This window comes from Sinohyriopsis cumingii, chromosome 15 (assembly GCF_028554795.1).
Source record: "Sinohyriopsis cumingii isolate HCF-2022 chromosome 15, ASM2855479v2, whole genome shotgun sequence".
Lineage (NCBI taxonomy): Eukaryota > Metazoa > Mollusca > Bivalvia > Unionida > Unionidae > Sinohyriopsis > Sinohyriopsis cumingii.
The window spans coordinates 94,185,595-94,205,666 of record NC_142975.1 but is presented as its reverse complement, the minus strand read 5'-3'; the positions used below and the strand labels follow the sequence as shown (position 1 = coordinate 94,205,666).

Genomic DNA, 20,072 nt, shown 5'->3' with positions numbered 1-20,072 from the left:
AATACGGGGCCCAAATGATGTCTTCTCCCAAACGGTCAAACAATTTATGACTAAATGCAATGGACATTGTTTTGGCATCCTGAAATTTCATCAGCAAGCGACGAGCTTCTTTATGGTACTCATTGGTGACCCTTTTTTAATTCGTCGAAGGCGTTGCCAAACTGAGCATTGAAAATACTGACAATCGTGTCCACCAAATGTTGACCACTAAAATAATAGCCTGCTGAATTTCCATTCTATAGTTGCTTAAGGTAGCTTTGGCAAGTGATGTTTTCTTTTGTCTTTTAAAAAAAATTCTTCGCCAATCAACTCTTGTTGCAATTGTTCGTTCATGATTTCAACGTGAAAAGTGTTTTGCATTTTAGTGATGTTTTGGATTTGTGTCGGGTGAATCATTTCCACCAAAGCCACTTCCCAACGGGCTCCGTGGTCTAATTGAATGGCTTGAGGTAATTTGTCCGTGTAACAGCATAAAGTATTGTGGGGAAACACCTTCATCGAACTGTCACTGGGTAGCATCAAGTAAAATTAATTTTTGTGGTTAATAATGTCAGAGTTCTGCTGTCGGTTGGGTCACTCGATGTCAGAAGAGTGTCTCTGTCCAAAAAGTGGTTGTTGCTGGGGTGGTGACTGAAGCTGGACGCAAGATTCCTGTTGTTCTAGTTCGATGAGTATTTCAGTGAAGGATTGGGAAGAAGATAATAGATGCAACTGCTCAATAAAATGGTCCACAATTGTTTGTCTCCTTGTTGAAAGCTAAAATAGACAATGGCAGCACCGATAACACAATACGCCACAAAGATTTAGCAGAGAAAAGACGATTTGCGTTTAAGGCACACGTTCTACACATCACACCCTCAAGGGTTGCTTTTGTATATCTTGCAGAGAAGAACTGGGTGAAGGAGTGGTCACTGCAGTGGTAACGGTAGCTGATTCTGTCTGGGAGGGCATGGTGGTCACGAAGCGTTGATCCAAGAATCAAAACTGGGAGGATATCCTTTTCAACGCACTTTGATTTCTTTGACACGTCGTTTTCCATCTGCAACAATTTATAATGGCAGGATAACGTCCATGCACTCTAGTAACACGAAACTGTTATGTGGTTCAGTTAGGTAAGTAACCTTTTTCAAATGTGTGTATGGTTTTGCCAGTGCGCACCCAATCTCCTTCTAGCAACATGCCACTTTTCTTGGAGATAGTCACTGTCGGGAACGTACCAAAACAGGCGTTCGAAAACGAGCACTTCGTTGTCGGGAGTCACTTCTTGTGGGGCACGTCGATGATTCGATGGTAAGATAGGTTGTACGCTTAGACCAAGTGCGGTGAGAAGTCCATGTACTTGAGAGTGTGGTGATGCTAAAATATTTCCACATGCTTTCTTTCAAAGTGCTTTGAAAACGTTCCAGGATACTGGTTTTGGTTTCGGGATACTCGTGGTGCAAAAATGAATGTCAGGTTTCTTTAATTCTTTTTGGAAAGCTTGGTTCATAAATTCGGTGCCTTTGTCGGTTTGCCATCGAAGAGGGTGACGACCACTTTGTTTCGACACCAGTGGGAGGGCTCACACTAATTCACTGTTCGATTTAGAAGTCAATGGCCCGACCCAGGCAAATTTGGAAAAGACGTCAATGACACAAAACAAATAGTTGTAGATACGATTGTAGGTGGCCGATTGAAAGACATCGGCTAAATCGGCTTGCCATTGATGATCGATACCCTCCACTCGGGTGCTATGTCTGTAAAAGTTTTGTCGAATGGGTTTGTGTAAAGTGTAGGCGGCTTGTTCTTGTAACCATAGTTGTATTTGAGCTAAACGGAGACTTTTCAGACGAGTTTTGGCAGCAAGATACAATTTCTGAACTACTCCGTAACCCGCAGGATGGGATGGATCATTGTAAATGCTGGCTAACACATTCTCCATATTTTAATAAGTCACTCGCTCTTCGTTGATGCTACTTTGGATGGGTTGAAAGAGTGGTTTGTGAAGGGCGTTACGTGTCCAATGGGCCACCGGAGTAGACGTCGATGCTAGTGGTGGAGGTGGTGGTAAATGAATGGCTTTGGTCTTCTTTTCTTTTTTGACTTCTGGTTTCCCTTCTTTCTTTTTCATATCTGTCGAAGAAGGAGTGGACATCATCTTTTAACCCAAGTTTTCATTTTTTCTCGTTGGGGTGTGGGGGTAGGGGTTAACAAGGACGCTGCAATCTTACTAGGACTGGGAGCTGCTGACGGTCTTTGAAATACTTCCCGTGCCTCTTCTTCCTCAGGCATTCGTGGGGCTTCATCTGTCTTAACTGCTGGCTGTGTGAGTTATGGACTTTTCATCAAGGCCTTAAAATCTTTCAGAGTGGGTACAGCTGTTTCATCTAAAGCTTTCTGGTGAAAGAGTTGTAGTAGTTGCAAAAGTTGACTATACTTTTGCGATTTTTCTGTTTCGGACAATTCGTGACGATAGATCAACCACTGCAATTCGTGTTGTAACTGGCAAATCTCGGCCAAATTTGAAATGGGAGGCAAATGTGGGGTCCGTTGTTCTTGCCTCCGATGGTATTTCATCCATCGTTTGAAAGGCACTAAAGCCAGCTTTCGTACTTCCATTCGATTTCAAGGGTCACGTCTGAGATTTGTGGACTCCAGAGGTCACTTTTATCTTCTTGCTTTTTTTTTCTCGCTCCCACGATGCCTCCCAACATTGTCCAATCACTTCTTTCATCAAGGGTCCTAACAACAGAGGCAAAATTCCTCCACGTTTTATGAACATCTTCTTTTGACGAATGCGGATTTTCTTTTGAGCGATTTGGCGAAGAATGTGACGATGTTTGTTTCTGGTGTTTAGACTAAAGTATCATGCCTTTCAAGACGTTCAAACAACATTCACTCACAGTATCAATGACATCTTTGGAGGCGGTTGGAAAGAGTTGTTTTTGCATGGGTGGAGGGTCTTGGGACAGGACGGACAGCATGTACCCATGTTTGATTAAACGAGGAGGCAGTCTTTTCTTTTTCTTTCTTTAGGGTTTAGTAGAGGGATATTTTCTGGGAAGTGACATATTTGGATCTTGTAGCACAGAAAACACTGAAACGCATGCTTTGCCTCAGGCCTTTCTTACACTGGAACGCGTGGCCGCTGATTATCTTTACGTCGTATCAACTTGATGACAGCCTTAACGCGTCGTGGAGGGGTACGCGACGGCCTAAATCGGGACAGTTCTTGTCTGGACAAATCCAGTAAACTGTGTAACATGCCCGATCCCTCTTGGACTTTGCTATTGGGAACAGGTACTTTGTGAACTGCTGCAACTGCAGCTAAAGAAGTGGAGGGTGTCACCGCTGGTGGAGAAGCTTTTGGCGACGCAGGTTGCCATTCATCAAATGAGGAAGAACTGGTGCCAAATTGGGTTTGGCTGTCATCCCCAACAACGAAGAAGTGAAAGAAACTGAGGATACCTGAGACGCGGTCACCATCGCTGCAGGTCGTGGTTTGCGAATATAAGGTTTGGTCCTGGCCTAAGAGTCTCTTTTGCGCGTAGAAGCTCTTTTCTGAGGGTTTGTCTTTTTCTGTGGACTTTTCTTTTTCTTTTTATGTGGGTTTTTTATTTATTTTCTGTGCCTGTGACCTGTTTATGCCATCACTGCTCTGTTTCTTCCTTGGGCTTCATTTGGCTTTTTCGGGTGTGTTTTTTGTTTCTTGGGGAGATATTTGGGGGGATTAAGATCCCATTTTAAGAGGGAACGAATGATGAAACCTCCTTGAGAACCGCACCCTCCAGGTTTCAAAATAATTTGCTTTTTGGTTTGAGTGTCGATGCGGAGATCGGCCAGTTGTGACAATACTACTTTGTTTCTGTCAAAAAAACACAACTTTATTGGATGAGGAACCTGAATGATGCCTTGCAGTATTTGACGTGCTGTCACCGTATCCCATCGTAATAATTCTTTGATACTGGCTTCTAAGACACAAGCACATATTTATAGATATTACTCACGACTGATACCATACAAGGCACGAATCAATGTGACTTGATTTTGTTTGGTCAAGTCGAGGACATGGACGTGTACAGGACAGGCCCTCCTTCTCGGCACCAGTGGTGAAATAGATGGGTACGAAATCGCAAATCGCAAATCCACGAGTAAATAGGCGTGTGGGATTTGAGTGGCATCGTCTTACGCATAAGTCAGCCAAGGCGTTCCTAACTGTTTGGCTAAGACTTGCACATGCGATTTATCTCTAGGGCTTTTAAACAAGACCACGTAATGAGTATTGAGACTGATGGTACTATGGGAACTACTTTTCTGAAACAAATTTTGAATAATGTAACTGACTCTGGCATTATGATGATGCCCTTCGGGCGTAAACCATAGTTTAATTTCTTCTTTGTCTTCTCTTAACATGTCGTCGAAAATGACCAGATAGGTTTGACTGGCGTCAAACACGATTACGTCATCATCGCTAGGAATGCCTTCCGCAAACACGATGCAATCGCCTTGACTTTGTCTCAAGAGGCTGTGCGCCGATGGCACTCTTTGTAACGCCACACGATCCGTTGAGGTGGACGATCGATCAAATGATGTTTATGTTCGATCAAACCTTTGACAAATTCGATTTTGCCTGAACCGCTTGGCCAAGCAATTAACATTTTTAAGGGATGGAAAGATACGAGGCCTCCCTGCTAGCAGGATCTAAGTGTACGTCGATGACTTTGAAAATGGAGAAAGAGGGATCATATACAGGAGAGGTAGCCATAATGTCAGGAATGTCACGTTTGACACGAAAACAGAGAAGACAAGAGTTTTTATACTTTTTCAGGACATGTTTATTGCAAGTTAAAATGGAACAACACGAAAGACTAAAATACATAAAAGCCAAATGGTTACGTACAACGATAAAATACGCATCAAAACGATCCAAATGGAATATAATCAAGTCTCTGTACAACATTATTTTGGTAACCAAGATGTCCTAGGAACAGTGTGTAATGTTCTTATAGTTTCTACATGGGGTACAGTCACACAGGTGTCCTCCCGGAATGGTCTTTCGGGAATGTCCATGACAGTCATGTCCTGAAGAGAGTGGTACCCCTCGATGACGGGTTCTTCTAGCACTGTCACTAACACCTATTTAAAAGTGACTTTTTTCCTTTGGACGTTTGAATGGAAAATCACAACTCTTGATCATAAGGAGCCGCTTCTTTGGTTCAAGCCTCCAAACCCCAAGTTTTCTTTTTTCCAGTTACGTACATCTGTCCAACGAGGGTGTAAGTTACAAGCTACACACATCTTCGGTACCTAAAGGTTGACAAATCTTTTTATCCCGTAGAGCTCGAGAAGTATCCAGATGAAAACGCAAAGCTTTTAAAAAATGACTATCATGGACATTTCAAGGGACCACTTTCATGTTTTATGTTGGTGGCATGTACTGTTCGTAAAGAGGCCACAAGGAATCGGCTGGTAAACGAATTCCTAGAAAACAAGTGACTAAGACACACCACACGTCGACCCCAATTCAATGGACACAGCTCGCGTAATTAGTGTTGGTAATCTTCCGCTGTTTGAAAAGTCTCACTTCCTTCCACGGAATCTGTTGTATCACTTCTGATAAAGGTTGTGGCATGTTAGCCCGTTTTATACCCTCTTTTGGCCTAGGTAATAAGTGTACGTTCTTCACAGAGATGATCATATGCTCAGACATGATCCCGTGATGACTATAAATTGTTTAGTCACTGGTTCACACACTACACATTGCATACAATTTTCATCTAAAGACAGAATTCGATCACACAAAAGATATTGGTGATGGTCTAACTCTTCCTCTGGAACTCGTTGTAGTATGGTCAACATGTAACAAGTATGATGAGTAGACACCAAAGTGTTCTGATCCTCGTCCAGTTTAACAATGTCTGACCGCTGGAACAGTTTCAAATGAATCAGTCCTCTTAGAGCATCCATGTACGAATGGTTTAAAGATCGGTGACGTAACGGATGCAATTGTTCTTTGCGTTTCACTTGTATTTTGACCAGCTCTCGGTAAATGCGTTCTCTCAACTCCACAGTCAGACCACGAATGTTCCCTTGTAAAGTATCCGTGATCACGTCCTCCAAGAATCAAGAATCGTTGAGTCGTGGCCAATAGCCTCGTTTATATTTGTGACTGAAGTAGCGTCCTACCATAATCAGTATTCGTTTGCTTTGGAATAAAACATAATTTAAATATCGAGAAATGATTTTGAGTTTCACTTGCATTTTTCTCAACTCCACTAAAGGTATGTAATGACAATTAGGGGACCATCGATCACGTTCCGGGTATGCCGAATCTTGCTGTTCCCTCTGGTGTAGTGACACACACAACTGAAGCACTTGACTTTATCCCTTGCACCCAAGTAGAAAAATCAGACTCTGGCTAATTTGTCGGGATAGGTCCACCTAGATATTTAGGCCATTTTCCTTGGAACGAGTGAAAACGATTTCCAAAGTCGCAGTATTCAGGCAAACTCGCAGGGAACGAATATTCGTCTTTTACAGGTTCGTTTCGATGAGGGCAGGGTGAAATCGACAGGAGTTTGCTCAGTTTTGGATGACATCCGTAGGATGGTAGGCATCGCGTGAAGGTTGACATTGACAATGAAAACCAGTAATGAGTATTCGATAACGAGTGGCATGGCTTTAATATCAGTCAGGTTTGACACACACATCATCACTTTCCATAGTATGTGTAGTGGTAGTAGTAGTGATAACAACGTTACCAATATGCTTTGCTGCATCGGTCTCGTCTCAAGGCACTGCATCACACTCCACTTGAGAATCACCGAACTTGAATGATGTCTGTCCAAAAGGATTAATCATTCTCGCTTGGTTTTGGTAGTGACAATTAACAACAGATCTTGGACGTTGCCCTTTTATATATACTGACCAATAGCGATGTGACCGTATGGCAAATTAAAGTAGCTGGGAAGCCACACTCGCTTCTGGTACGCTTTTTAGGACCGCCACTATCAAAACTTAAAATCTTCTCGTCGGGGTGTTCGTCTGTCCAGCCTCCGATACGGTCTCCTTCGATGTCAGGGTGAGATTGATAGGGCGATCGATGTAGATGCAACTGTCTGTGTCAAAGTACACGATCTCCTAACAGTTCTAAAGTTTCGTACAATTTTAAGCGAGCTTAGGCTGTCGCGTAAGCCGCAAAAATTGCATTTACACATTCGTCGGCTTGTACAAAGTCCAGATCTTCTTCGTAATTGACTAAGATCAAATCCTCACGAACGACGTCCACGTGTTTCATGTACTTGGTTTTGTCGTGAATCATCTGGAAGTACTGGGAAGGTTCCGTCAAATACTCTGTCTTGAGAAAACACGGTAGTTGTGCCATTTTGCCCCACAAACAATATAGCATCGCTTTGGCAAACGATCGCCAGCCTTCGTTTACGACGATGTGGTCTAAAGTGATGCCTCCCGGCTCCCAGTATTTTTCTTTGAATTTCGTTTGGACTTCGGGAGATTGGTACCAGGAAGGAGAGCCGCTATCCTCTTGTTTCCGTTTAAAAACGACATCCACGTAGTCTGAGAAAATGCCTTCCTGAGTCTCGATGCTCTTGTGGTGCTGTTCTGTCTAGGGAAAGTGGTAAAATTCGTACACTTCTAACAGTTGGTATCTCAGGTCCAGAGCTTTGAACAAGTATACGCTGATCCACGTTCCTGTCAAGGCGCATTCGTCCTAGGTGTGCTGACAAGGTTGGTCATGGTTACACGTTTCGGCACAAGTACGACACAAGGGAAACGTTAGGATAGCCCCGCTTGCTATAACAGGAGCTCTGGTTCTCATCGTTGTTTTGCTCGGTCCGATCGTTGAATAGGTTTCCAGGCTCTTTTCCATTCTAACTTGTCGTTCTTGTCGGCATGCGTTCTTCCCACCACGGTGGCACGGGCTAGACACATCTGGTCTTCAGTATTGCTAATTCGTTTTGGTGCTACTAATAACACCTTTTTGCGTCCTGTCCCTTGGGGAAGAGACACGTGGGTCATGAACAGTGTCGCTTTTCCGTCGATGATGTGAAACCTGTCGTTGGATTTTTGCATGTGTTGAATCTCTGTCAATGACTTTGGAAGGTGTCACCTCTGATGGGTTGCTAAACTCGATCCAAACGGGGAACTAAAAACTGTCGTGATGAATGGAAAGTGACTGTCCTTTTTGGCTTCACATTTTCGTTTCAGTGTGGTTAGCAAAGAATCCCACACCTCGGTGATAAAGCCATCCGCTTTTTCCAGAGGTATATTGGATTTAAATCTTTAAACCTCACTGTGTACGGGTAAGCCGTAGTTCTAAATTTTCTAGAGGATCGCGTTTCCGTATCTTGTATGCGATAGCAGTTTTCAGTGGTTACTAATGGAGGTGAACTTTGGTTGCGTGTAGAATCTCTTGGTCTGGGTACTGATTCGCTCATTTCATCTTCAAAATCCCTGGCATGAATTTGTGCCAAGACGTCATCTACTATACGAGGCGATAAATCACGTTTTTGCCTCTTACTTTCTTCTCCTGTTTCCGCGATATGATGCGATCGTTTCAGCTTGATTGACTACATTTTAAAGGCCATGGGTCACTTTATATCCATGTCAGACCAACGTACATATAAAGAGTGTGTATCTTCCCATCCCATATTCATTTCACTATCAAACCGAGCAGAAAGATTGAGGAGCCCACACATTTCGAACTTCTGATTAGAGCTTTGCGAAGTGTCATAAGAAAATTTTCTTCAGACAAGCCTACAGACTACTCACCCTCCTTTCGAGATAATATTCAAGATACTTGCTATATCTGTAAGAAGAAAGGACATTGGTCTTCAGAGTGTCCAGACCATCAAAAATGCTAAACAGGTACTAGAAGAGACAGAAGTCAAGATACCTGTTATCATTGTCAAGAAAAGGGACATTGGTCTTCAGAATTCTCTAAGAAACAACAGAAGCAAGAAGAAGAGAGGGGTTCCGAACAGGAAGAAGAGGTGCCCTCCCTAAAGGAAGAACCCAGAAACGTGTAGAAAGAGAAACATCAGAAGAAAAGAAGAATAGTAGAGTGAGGAGGAAGAGGAGAACAAAACTTTTTAAAGTGTTGTGTTGTGTTGTGAACTGTATTGTAAAATTTGTGCCAGAAGAGACCAAACAGAAAACGTAAGTGCCTCTTGGTTTTGATTTTTAGAATATGGACCTACAATCACGCACTCGCACACTCGCACACGTACATCATGGGTAAAAACGGGCTTTTGAGTTTTTAATTGATTTTGACAATTCAAATACTAGTTCTTTTCGAGAGAAGTGGGTGGCCCTAAAAATGACCGTTGGTTATTTGTTTGCCACGGCCAAGGCCTACTTCTGGACTGGTTCATGTCGATGATGATTTGGTAGAAATCACTAGGGGTGGTATCGCAGGCGTAGCAGCAGGGCTGGGTTGCTTAGCTCGGGAAGGTCTTTTTCTCTTGGATCGTAATAAAATAGTCAGATAAATTTGTTCGAGACTCCTTAACTCTCCTAAAATGTCTAAAAGTACCGTTACCGTTTGGCTTACACTATTCTCCTTCTCTGCTAGAAAGTGTTTCTTCTCTGCTGCTTCTTCCTGTCGTTTCCTTCTTGCCTCTTCTAATTCTTCTCGCTGTTGTTATTGAAGGAGAAAAGCTTGTTATGCTTCCTTCTGCTGTTGTAAAAGTTTCTCCAATTATTCTTTCTGTCTCTGTTTAAAATCCTCGACATTTGGTAAAGAAGGAGAAGGTGCTGAAGGTACTGGTACCGGAAAGAATTCTTACAAAGAACAAAAATCCACTAAATCCCAATTACAATCGATCTCATCTGGAAGTAGGCCTGTGTTGACTTTGGTAGCCACTGCTATACCATTGCTTCTCGTCTCCACGGCTGGTGAACCCTAATTCATTGTTTCTTATTTTCCTTCATGTTTGAAAACTGTGTCACATGTATTGACTGCGCACAGACGCTAGCGCCTCTATATAGGGAATGTGACGTCAAATGTCACTCTCTTCGGACTGGAAGAATGGATCCGTGTTGTGACTGAATTTTGAACCCGTGTTTGGGTTGGTGAATAAACTCAATCCGCTTCGATCCTCCATTCCCTTAAAAATAACCCCAGTTCACTGCAGTTCACTGCATTCCCTTCACCTGTTCTCGTCACAAGATGTGGATAAACGTAGAAGCATCTACTCTCGTATCGTCAATGCTGTTCCGTACGGACTTACCCTTGTATGTGAAATTATGCTGGACAATTATCCGGATCACTGATACGAGTATTTCGAAAAGAAGAATTTATGTGGAGCGACAAGGCTGCTTGAAGAGAGTCCTTATCTATGAACCATCAGTCAGAAGAAGTTTGAGGAAAAGAAGAAGACCTATGGGATGCCCTATATGTTAACGGAATAATTTTAACATAAACCCAAAGGCCCTTTTCAGGGTCACTCATATGCTTTTGGAATGCCTGACGTTGTTTAGGCCGGTATTTCTATAGTCGTGTTACCAGACAAAATTATGTTACGAGGTATGTGATGATAGTCGTCGATTAAAGTTTTATTTGGTATTGTATTTAGTTTACTGGCATGTACTTACGTGCAGGACAACTCAATCCAAGATTCAGACATCATTACTGTATCCATCAATATACCTATCAAATCTTTAAGCCATCTGGACAGATTCAATGCGCATACACATAGATACATTTTGGATTAGTTAAGCAATAGATACAGCTTTTGCACATAGTCACGATTTTAAGCTGAATTTTTATACAAGGATCAACGAGGTTATTCAAAGGTGCTTTGTTGATATATATATATATATATATATATATATATATATATATATATATATATATATATATATATATATATATATATATATATATATATATGTATATATAACCAGCTACTATCAGTGACGTGAAGTTGGCCAGACTAACGATGAATTGGTATTTATCAGTGGTTCAGTAGTGATGGTAAAGTCTTTAAAACTTTCAAATGTCGTACGCACACTATTACCTAAATTATACATTAAACATTATCTATGTCAGTGTATGGTAAAGGAGTGACACTTATATTATCGGTTGATCCAGAATACACAATGAGACCACTTTGATGTACACAGCGAGGTCATATGAAAGTACATAATGAGGACATGGAGCAGTATATGTTGTCACATGAACTGTGAAGTATATTAGTCATTTAGGGCTTGACATTTAATTTCCGGGGGATATCTTGGGAGTTTGTTATTAACCATGACATGTTCTGCAAAAATAGGTGTACTTATTTCTTTTTTACAGATCATAGCATGTATCTTATTTTCAAGTTATTTTATTTTTCGTATAAACAACTCGCTTCCCATGACCCTATACCCCCATCCTCAACGTTATATGGCAAGTGTCGACTGTGCAAATCATATACACATTTTTTACTTTCATGAAACTACTTGTTGCAACTACACCCTTCCTTACAACTGTACCCATTCGCATCGCCTCCTCCATTTCCTCGTTCTTAGCCCCATTTGCCTACAATGACCTTAGTGGGGTTATAATTCAAAATCTGTCACATACGTGTCTTCGCTATGGCAGCATTTACAACGTTTAGTTGGGAAAATGTTTTGAAAAAACAATGAAATTGAAACTTGTAAAACCTTACCTTTGATCCCCTCTCATGGACACCAGGGGTGTGAGCCAAGGATTACGCGATAGTTGTAGATAGTTACCCCAAAAGGCAACCTAACTACTATGTGTAATTTCAACCAGTGGTTTTGGAGGAGAGATCATTTGGCACAAGATGACAGACGGACAGACAGGCTGTGGGTAGTACAATATCCCCTTGGGTTCTTTTAAAAATATTTGCATGTGTATAAAAAACGTAGGCATATGTTGCCAGAACTTTCTGTACGATTGGAAAATAGAAGACCATGTCAAAATGTCTCTAAAAACAGAGAATATAACAAAGAATACTGAAGGCAGATTTTAAACAATGAGGGTCTCGGACCTTCAGGATGTCATGGAAGAAGGGTCTCTTGCTACCGAGTTGATGTTCGCATGGTGACAAGCTCATTTAACAACGACGTCTCACTTATGTTTACGTACACATTGATATACATATGAAATGAATAAGTATCCAGGTGCAAAGCTGTTTGATCTTATCGTAACAAAACTCTTATACAAGCAGTTTAGATAAGAAGAATGTTACGGAAGTTTACAAGCAACATTGCGGATTGCACACATTGGCGCCATTGTTTCTGCTGCGTGTTCTTGCATTATCAAGTGAACATCACATTCCGAAAGATATGAAGTAAAATAGCGATTTGTGGCTTCTTCGGGTAAATTCGCAGCTGTGACAATTGTCATGTACTTTGGCATCAGTGAAGTGGAAAACCAGCGAATGTTATTTTAATTATAATTATGTCCGCTGGGGAGGAGAGTGGATGCCTGATGCTTTTCGCCGTAACCTCTAGCGATTTAAGAAACACCTGCAGCGACTTTTTGATACATTACAATGATGGTGACTCAGTTTCTCCATCGAATCTGCCTGCAGTATGAGAAAATCCGCATCGGATTTTGTTTAGCTTGTTATGTGGTGTATTTGACTGGATGTCGTTGGAACCTCCTTTTTGGGAAGCAGAGCTTTCAACAAAATGTTAAGGCATTAAAAGTCTGCGTAAATGATATACGGTACTTTCATTTTTTATTGTACAGCTGAAAATTTCAAAATGTTTTAACAGGTTAAGCTATGATAGTGTGCTGCGGCTTTTCGCTGATTCTGCTGCAGTTAAAGTTATGCTCATCAAGTAGTAAATGGGTACTGCATGCATACATACATACATACATACATACATACATACATACATACATACATACATACATACATACATACATACATACATTCCACGTTAACAGTTTGAAGGTTTCTTCTATAATATCAAATAATAACTTTTCGGACATTTTATTGTGCGACAAGTTGACATCGTGGAGATTCCAAGATAATCCCTAAGCCAATCAAAATGTCATGACGTTCTGAACATTTATTTGAATAATCATACAACATCTTTTGATCATCTTTGTCAAATATGTGTGACGCGTTGAAGCGAAATAGTGATTTTATATTTCTGTAACATTTGAAACACTCCACTTTTTGGCATTATGATGCCAACATTAGATACACTTTCAAGTACTATACACATCAATCTATGAGGTTTTCGCTATTATATATACGGTAATAATAGTTTTACATACAAGAAAACATATCCGCTCAGACTGTGCTCCTAGACAGATATCGTTGTGATTATATTCAGGCTACCGATTGTTAAGCTGCTAAACATGAAGTTTTCACGGCGAAGATGATTTGTATAGTCCATATAAGATACAGTGGCTTAAATATAACCTTAGCTGAGACACCAACGTGCAAAACCACGGATTAACAGGCCCAGATATTATTCAAGCCAAATGCGTCATAAAAGCATTAACGTGCCTCGTTCTTGAAAATGACATTGATCTTTCATGATCGGTTTCACTTTCATATTTCATGAACAACCAACTCATGCATATAAGTTTCCTCAATCAATTAGAAAAAATATTATTTATCATTCGAACCGGAAATGTTCTGATCAGCAGTTTCAAACAGTAACTCTTCCTATCTCCGACAACAATTATAAAGTAAATAAAACATTTATTATTAAGGTTAACAGCTGACACGTATATGCGCTTGTCTCCTTATAATGAGCCAAACAAGAAAGTAGCGTCTTTTAGAATGACTGTTTCTTGACTTATTACATACATGTCCACAATATATATAGTTTTTTATTAAGAATGTTTAGATCTCTCGAATATTTGCAATTTGAATTGGCAACCCATAAATATGCATTTCTTGATTCAATATGCTCCTGCTTTGAAAACTCAAAGCACACGAAAAACAGAATTCAGTATAACTGTAAAAAGAAACAGTCTCACTTGAACTAAGAAAAAACATAATCTGTATTTATATATTGATGGGTCTGCAATCACTGCACAACTATTGACGGGTCTACACTTATGTTCAAAGATTGTGTCTGTAATATATTTTCTCACTGACATCCGAACATTGTGTCCACGGAAATCATTATTGCGCTCGAGCTGCACCCGAATATGTACTAGTCACGTAGAGGGACGTTTACCGTACTATTCACGTGTGTATGTGGGCGTGATATGAGGACAAAATCATAAGAGATTGAAGCTTGTAACCTAGAGCTGTAATAAAAAGATATATCCTCTATTATCATACCAATATCAGTTTTAATCTGAATGTTTGCATACACGCAAATTTCTTGCGAGTTATTATCTACAGCAGTTAATCTTTGATTGATTTATTCAGAGCATTAGGTGAGTTATAAACAATGCAACATATCTTTTCACGTATCTTATACGTTCAGTACATCGACAGGAAATGAAACATCTTAACGTGACGTTCCAGAACGAAAGCCACTTACCTCAGTCCTTTATAATGAGTGTTTCCGAAAGAAAGAAGTTAGTCAAAGCGTGTTTTCGATCAGACGGTTTGGAGCGCTCGAAAGTTTAAAGCAAATTTGCCGAGATTTGAAAGTATATTTTTTCAGAGTGAGACAACAACACGTTTTGGTAAGATGTGGGTACGTTGAAGGGTCAGATTTGTCATTATCTGCTCATTTATATGAGTATCAAGGGTTCGTATCTTCCAGTTTGGTGTTTGTTAACTTGGATCTAAAATTGTCAATAGTGACAAGTAAATGTTCATAGATGGATGAATTAATCTGACGAGAATTAAGTAAGTATTGCACGTGCAATTCATTTTATGATTTGTCTTATAGTATTATTTTTAGACTGAAAAACACAATCATTAATTCACCACAAAAATAAATTTCAGAACACCAGAGATTATAATGATATTCAAATCATATGCAAAGTGTAGTTACATTTATTTATCAAAACATCTATAATAAGTAAAATGAGATTGACGAATAGAAGTTTAACTTATAACATTCTTGCCTTAAGCCAAGTATTTAAAATTAGTGGTTAAAATTATTCATAAAGATGATTTACATTTTTTAAAAAATATGAAATAACATAGTTCTGGAACAGATGGCTTCACGACAAAAATTGTTAGACATTCATTTTGTATAATTCTGAATTAATGCGACGAGAGTGGGTACAACATGTGTATTGTAATGACTCATGAACAGTTTATCATAGTGGTTTTAATTCTGAATTTTTCGTTTAGTGACTGTAGATAAGATGACACAACATTTCCATGGTATTTTAAGATGTACAGATATTTTGTCAATGCTATTAGCCGAGCAACATGAATATAAAAGGTATCAAATTAAAGGAAACATAACATTTACTTTCTCAGTCTGTTGTCGGTATTATTTTGCATTTTGATGGGTCTTTTGAATCTCTCAGATCTTCCATCACTGTATTAAATTCGTTTGCAACGAATTCAGATCTAAAACTCAACATTTCCAAAACAACGGCAGCCTGAATAGGTAGTTTGCAACATAATGAGGAAAACTTGGATCATGCAATAAAATGCAGTTGGGCAGTAAATGTGTCCCATTGAGTAAAGTAACCATCGAGTTTTCAGTCATAATTGTTTCGATTCTACGGCCTTAAATTTAGTAACAGAAAAGAGCGAAAACTAACATGCTTTCGAAAAGTTAACACATTTATTTCCGTGTTATACAGAGTGAAAAATTTAAAAAGAACTTACAGTATTGTGAAATAAAACCTAAATAATCCTAAAGGTATTATCACAATCACAAAATTAAAGAGTATTCCGAATACATTCCAGTTGTTTTCTGAACGAAGTCTAACTTTGCAATATGTTGATGTACTAATAGCCAGGAATAGTATTAATGTGCTACTAGTCTTGATGTATCACAATGATAAATCCAAAATGACTCTAAATGACTTCACAATAATCCTATTAATAATGAGCAGTTTGTATTTACCAAAAATGATTTAAATAAACAAATTGTTTCAAATTCAAATTGAACACAAACTAAAACACTCTGATTCAATTGGTCAGGTTAAGATGGGAATAATCAGTTTCTGTTTCTGTCTCCCTTATATAACAAAGACACAATAATATAATCATGATGAGGGTCATTCTCGCATCACATTCATCAGCGAGATCCCTTCTAGAAACTTCCATGATCAAAAGGTGACATAAACATGTGTACTTCCATGTAATAATGATCGTGATATATCTAATCTGAAATATGCAAGAAACGTTAACTAAAATTACATTTGTCTCTATGTTACTATTAAACGTTGATAAAAATAATAATGCAAGCTCTGTGTGGGCTAAAGGTCACGATGACCGTATTCATATCTATCCCATGTAGCCCGACATACTATACCTATGTGTTAGATAATATGTTTTGTCAGTTTGTTTCGTTTACTGAAACTTTCTTTAAATTACACATTGCATGCACCGATATAACCCTTGCGTTCTTCCTTCACATCATATTCAAACCAATCGTACATATAACATGATCTAGCTATATTTACAAGCAATGTGTTTAGTATGTCTTTACATGTTTACTGCATATACAGATCCCTTTGTTTCTTTGCTACAATACTCAAAGTATATCAAGTTAAATAATATGCCAGCATTATTAGCAACCAGCAATTACCATGCTCGTATTTATTTAAAAGAAAAACAGATGGTAACATATTTGGTTTCATTGATTTATTTTGTATATAGATAATAATTTTATGTTCAAAAATACCCGCATGGATGCATGTAAATGCTTTCCAATGCTGATACTGTTTACAGTATGTCAAATAATTTGATCTGGTTTCATTTATTAATACTAGTAAATCATATGCGTCGTTTAGTGAGCTTTGAATGTTGTGTATTGGTATTGTTATTTTTCCTACTGAGACACAGATGCACATGTATCAATTAAATTTAAGTATTTTGCTTATCACTCTTTAAGAAAACGTCATGCAGCCCTACATCATTTTCTGCTTGGCGCTCTTGGATCTCATCCCGGGGATCAGTGCTCATGGTCGTTTGATTGAGCCGCCTTCAAGATCCAGTATGTGGAGAGTTGGCTACTCGACTGCGAAAAACTACAACGACAATCAACTCTTCTGTGGTGGAAGAGAGGTATATTTTCTAACATTAACTGCCATTTGAAAAAGAAATCGACGTAATACTGGAGGTGAAATCTGGTAAAACTAAGTAGGTATTAGATGTTGCGTGGCTTGAAAGCTTTTAGAAGACTAAGTAACTATTAGATGCTTTTTGGACTGATATGGCATTTCCTTATTTATTTGAAGGAAAAGATGACCGCCTCATAGCATTACTATTATCAATCATCTAGCTCGTATTAGCTTCTGTCTGGTTTTGCCAGTCATAGACAGTTACCGCAGTGAAAAGCTTAATTCATCTATGTCCATTCCAATTTCTTCGTCTGGTTGTTATCTTCTGTTCCCTCTGCTCATACTCTTTCTCCAGTCCCCTAGTTTACTTCCTTGTCGTTATTATTATTATTATTATTATTATTGATATTATTATTATTATTATTATTATTGTTGTTGTTCAGGTGCAATGGAATACGAATGGCGGAAAATGTGGTATATGTGGCGACCCATGGGATGGGCCAAGAGAGAACGAGGTTGGTGGAAAATACGCCCAAGGTATCGTCGTGCGAAAATACGAACGCGGGGCAATAATCAATGTTACGGTCCAAATTACTGCTAATCATAAAGGCTTTTTTGAGTTTCGGTTGTGTGCAAAAGACAATCCTAATCACGAAGCTACACAAGAGTGTTTAGATGGTAATATTCTCCAGGTGGTGGAATCCGGTTCCACTAGATATAACATTATCGATGAAAGATGGAACGTTGACTTCAATTTGCACGTTCGTCTGCCTAGTGATGTTATGTGCATCAGCTGTGTGCTTCAGTGGAAGTATAACACGGGAAACAGTTGGGGTACCGATCCCGACGGTAAATCTTGCATTGGTTGCGGCCCTCAGGAACAGTTTTATGGTTGCTCAGACATTGCTATTGGACATTCAGAGGTGAAGATTGGTGTGCCTTACGTGACTGTGAATCCGAACGAGGGAAAGAATAAAGGCAATAACATCAATAACGGGAATGGCAAAACTGAAGGGTGCAATTGTCCATGCAATAAGCTCTCCAATTTCGGCACTCCTCAGTTTAATTCAAAGTCAATATTTCTGTTATATTTTTCATGTGTTTTATTTGCGGTTGTAAATATGTATCGAATGTGTACATTATAAAAAGAAATATTAGTATAATAAGCTCTTGTTTGTGAAGACCCTTGGCTGTAACCCATCCACAAGGGACAGTTTTATTGCTCGAATAGGTTTGTTCAGAAATTCAGCTAAGGAAATGTGACCTCATGAAGATCACATACGTAAAATAACTTTTCATCATTGTCATTTTATACACAGCTATTATACACTGTTAGAATGAAGCAGGGGTTAACATACGAGAGAGAGAGAGAGAGAGAGAGAGAGAGAGAGAATTATAGATAAATAAAGGAATGAACGTCTATTATTCAAATTCACTGATGGTCTTTTTCTATTTTTATGCGCGATTAGTGTTGAAAGCATACCTCTTTGAATGTAATTGCCGCGCTCTACCAAACTTGAGTTTAGGAATATATATATATATATATATATATATATATATATATATATATATATATATATATATATATATATATATATAATGGCTTTTAAAGTGTTGGTATAAAGCAATTTGATATAACAGTCAGCCTATGGCGCAATAATACGCATTTAAAAACATTACTTGGAATTATGTTCTGTCGGTTCTATTCCTATAGATCAATGAAGAATTTTAAATCATTAATCATAAGTGACGTATGAAAATAACGATAGAAAGTAATCACAGTTTTCTAAATGAACTTAACATGGTACACAATTTCATCGCAGTCCTTTCTTCTTCTATTTCCCCTCCCCACTCACGCATAAGGGACATAATACGCGGAAATCGGGAATGAGAGAGATAAATAGTTTTGGCTGGATAAAAACCTTGAAACGGAACTTGCACCAAACGTCCTGCAAGAACATGGTTCCTCGTAACGGTGTGTGTAAACCTTTCTTCAGATTTATCTACAGTATTTATATTATCAATGATACAAATTTATAATAGTTTCGACACTACAAGTTAAATGTCTTGGTGACGAGTCACTTATAATTTATTGTGTTTAATGCTTTGTTGTTGTTGCTGTTGTTGCTTTTATTTTTGTTTCTTAAACCTATTATAAGGTTAAAAAAATCGATAAGTGTTAACTAAATATGAAATTGTCCAAAAGCCGACCCTCATCTCTCTCTCTCTCTCGTTGTTAACCTTTGTAGCATGTAACGGGCGAATATCCATGAAATAACGAGCAGATAGATCTTTCGTTTGTGTCATACCATGATGAATCTTGACCTATGAAGAATTATGGTATATGTTAAGACAAACCTACCAGAGAGAGAGAGAGAGAGAGAGAGAGAGAGAGAGAGAGAGAGTGTTATAGTCGGTAGTAATATTAATTAATGCAGAATAATGACTTAGTTAACTGTACATATTTTAAAATATTTTATTTACCTCTTGCTGGTTCGTCATTGCGCTTGGTTTCTATTCCACACTAATGTCCATTCGCCTGTACGTCTGAAATGTTACATTAAATGAAAACTCAGCAAACCTGGTTACCTTTTAATTACAAACTTGTACATCTCGAGCAGCAGCTTTTGACCACTGCCTGGATATCCTGTGATAACGAATTGTGTCTCAATCCTACCTAGATAACCGATGATAGTGAATTGTGATTAAGGCCTGCCTAGATACCCGATGATAGTCAGTTGTATTTAAGACCTGACTATATACCTAATAACAGTGAATTGTGATTAAGGCCTGCTTAAATACCCGATGATAGTGAATTGCGATTAAGACCTGACTATATACCTGATGATAGTGAATTGTGATTAATGCCTGTCTAGATACCAGATGATAGTGAATTGTGATTAAGGCCTGCCTAGATACCCGATTATAGTGAATTGTGATA

The 20,072-nt window shown here is 38.9% G+C and overlaps 1 protein-coding gene across 3 annotated transcripts; it reads left to right on the top strand.

Annotated features, from left to right (window-relative positions):
- The first annotated feature begins 14,469 nt into the window (after nt 1-14,469).
- On the top strand, nt 14,470-19,711 carry LOC149782336 (uncharacterized). Of its 3 annotated transcripts, none has more exons than XM_089933713.1 (3): nt 14,470-14,620; nt 16,963-17,135; nt 17,575-19,711. In XM_089933713.1, the coding sequence occupies exons 2-3, from the start codon at nt 16,971-16,973 to the stop codon at nt 18,274-18,276; spliced, it is 867 nt and encodes a 288-aa protein (XP_089789839.1). In that variant the 5' UTR covers nt 14,470-14,620; nt 16,963-16,970; the 3' UTR covers nt 18,277-19,711. The 3 variants fall into 3 exon arrangements, with proteins under 3 accessions (XP_089789839.1, XP_089789841.1, XP_089789840.1); XM_089933715.1 differs by having other exon boundaries at nt 14,499-14,631; XM_089933714.1 differs by lacking the exon at nt 14,470-14,620 and adding an exon at nt 14,638-14,786.
- Nucleotides 19,712-20,072: the final 361 nt, after the last annotated feature.

Coding starts and splice junctions, on each gene's coding strand:
- LOC149782336 (XM_089933713.1), top strand. CDS start 16,971: ATGCAGCCCTACATCATTTTCTGCTTGGCGCTCTTGGATCTCATCCCG. Junction 17,136..17,574: donor TCTTCTGTGGTGGAAGAGAG/GTATATTTTCTA, acceptor GTTGTTGTTCAG/GTGCAATGGAATACGAATGG.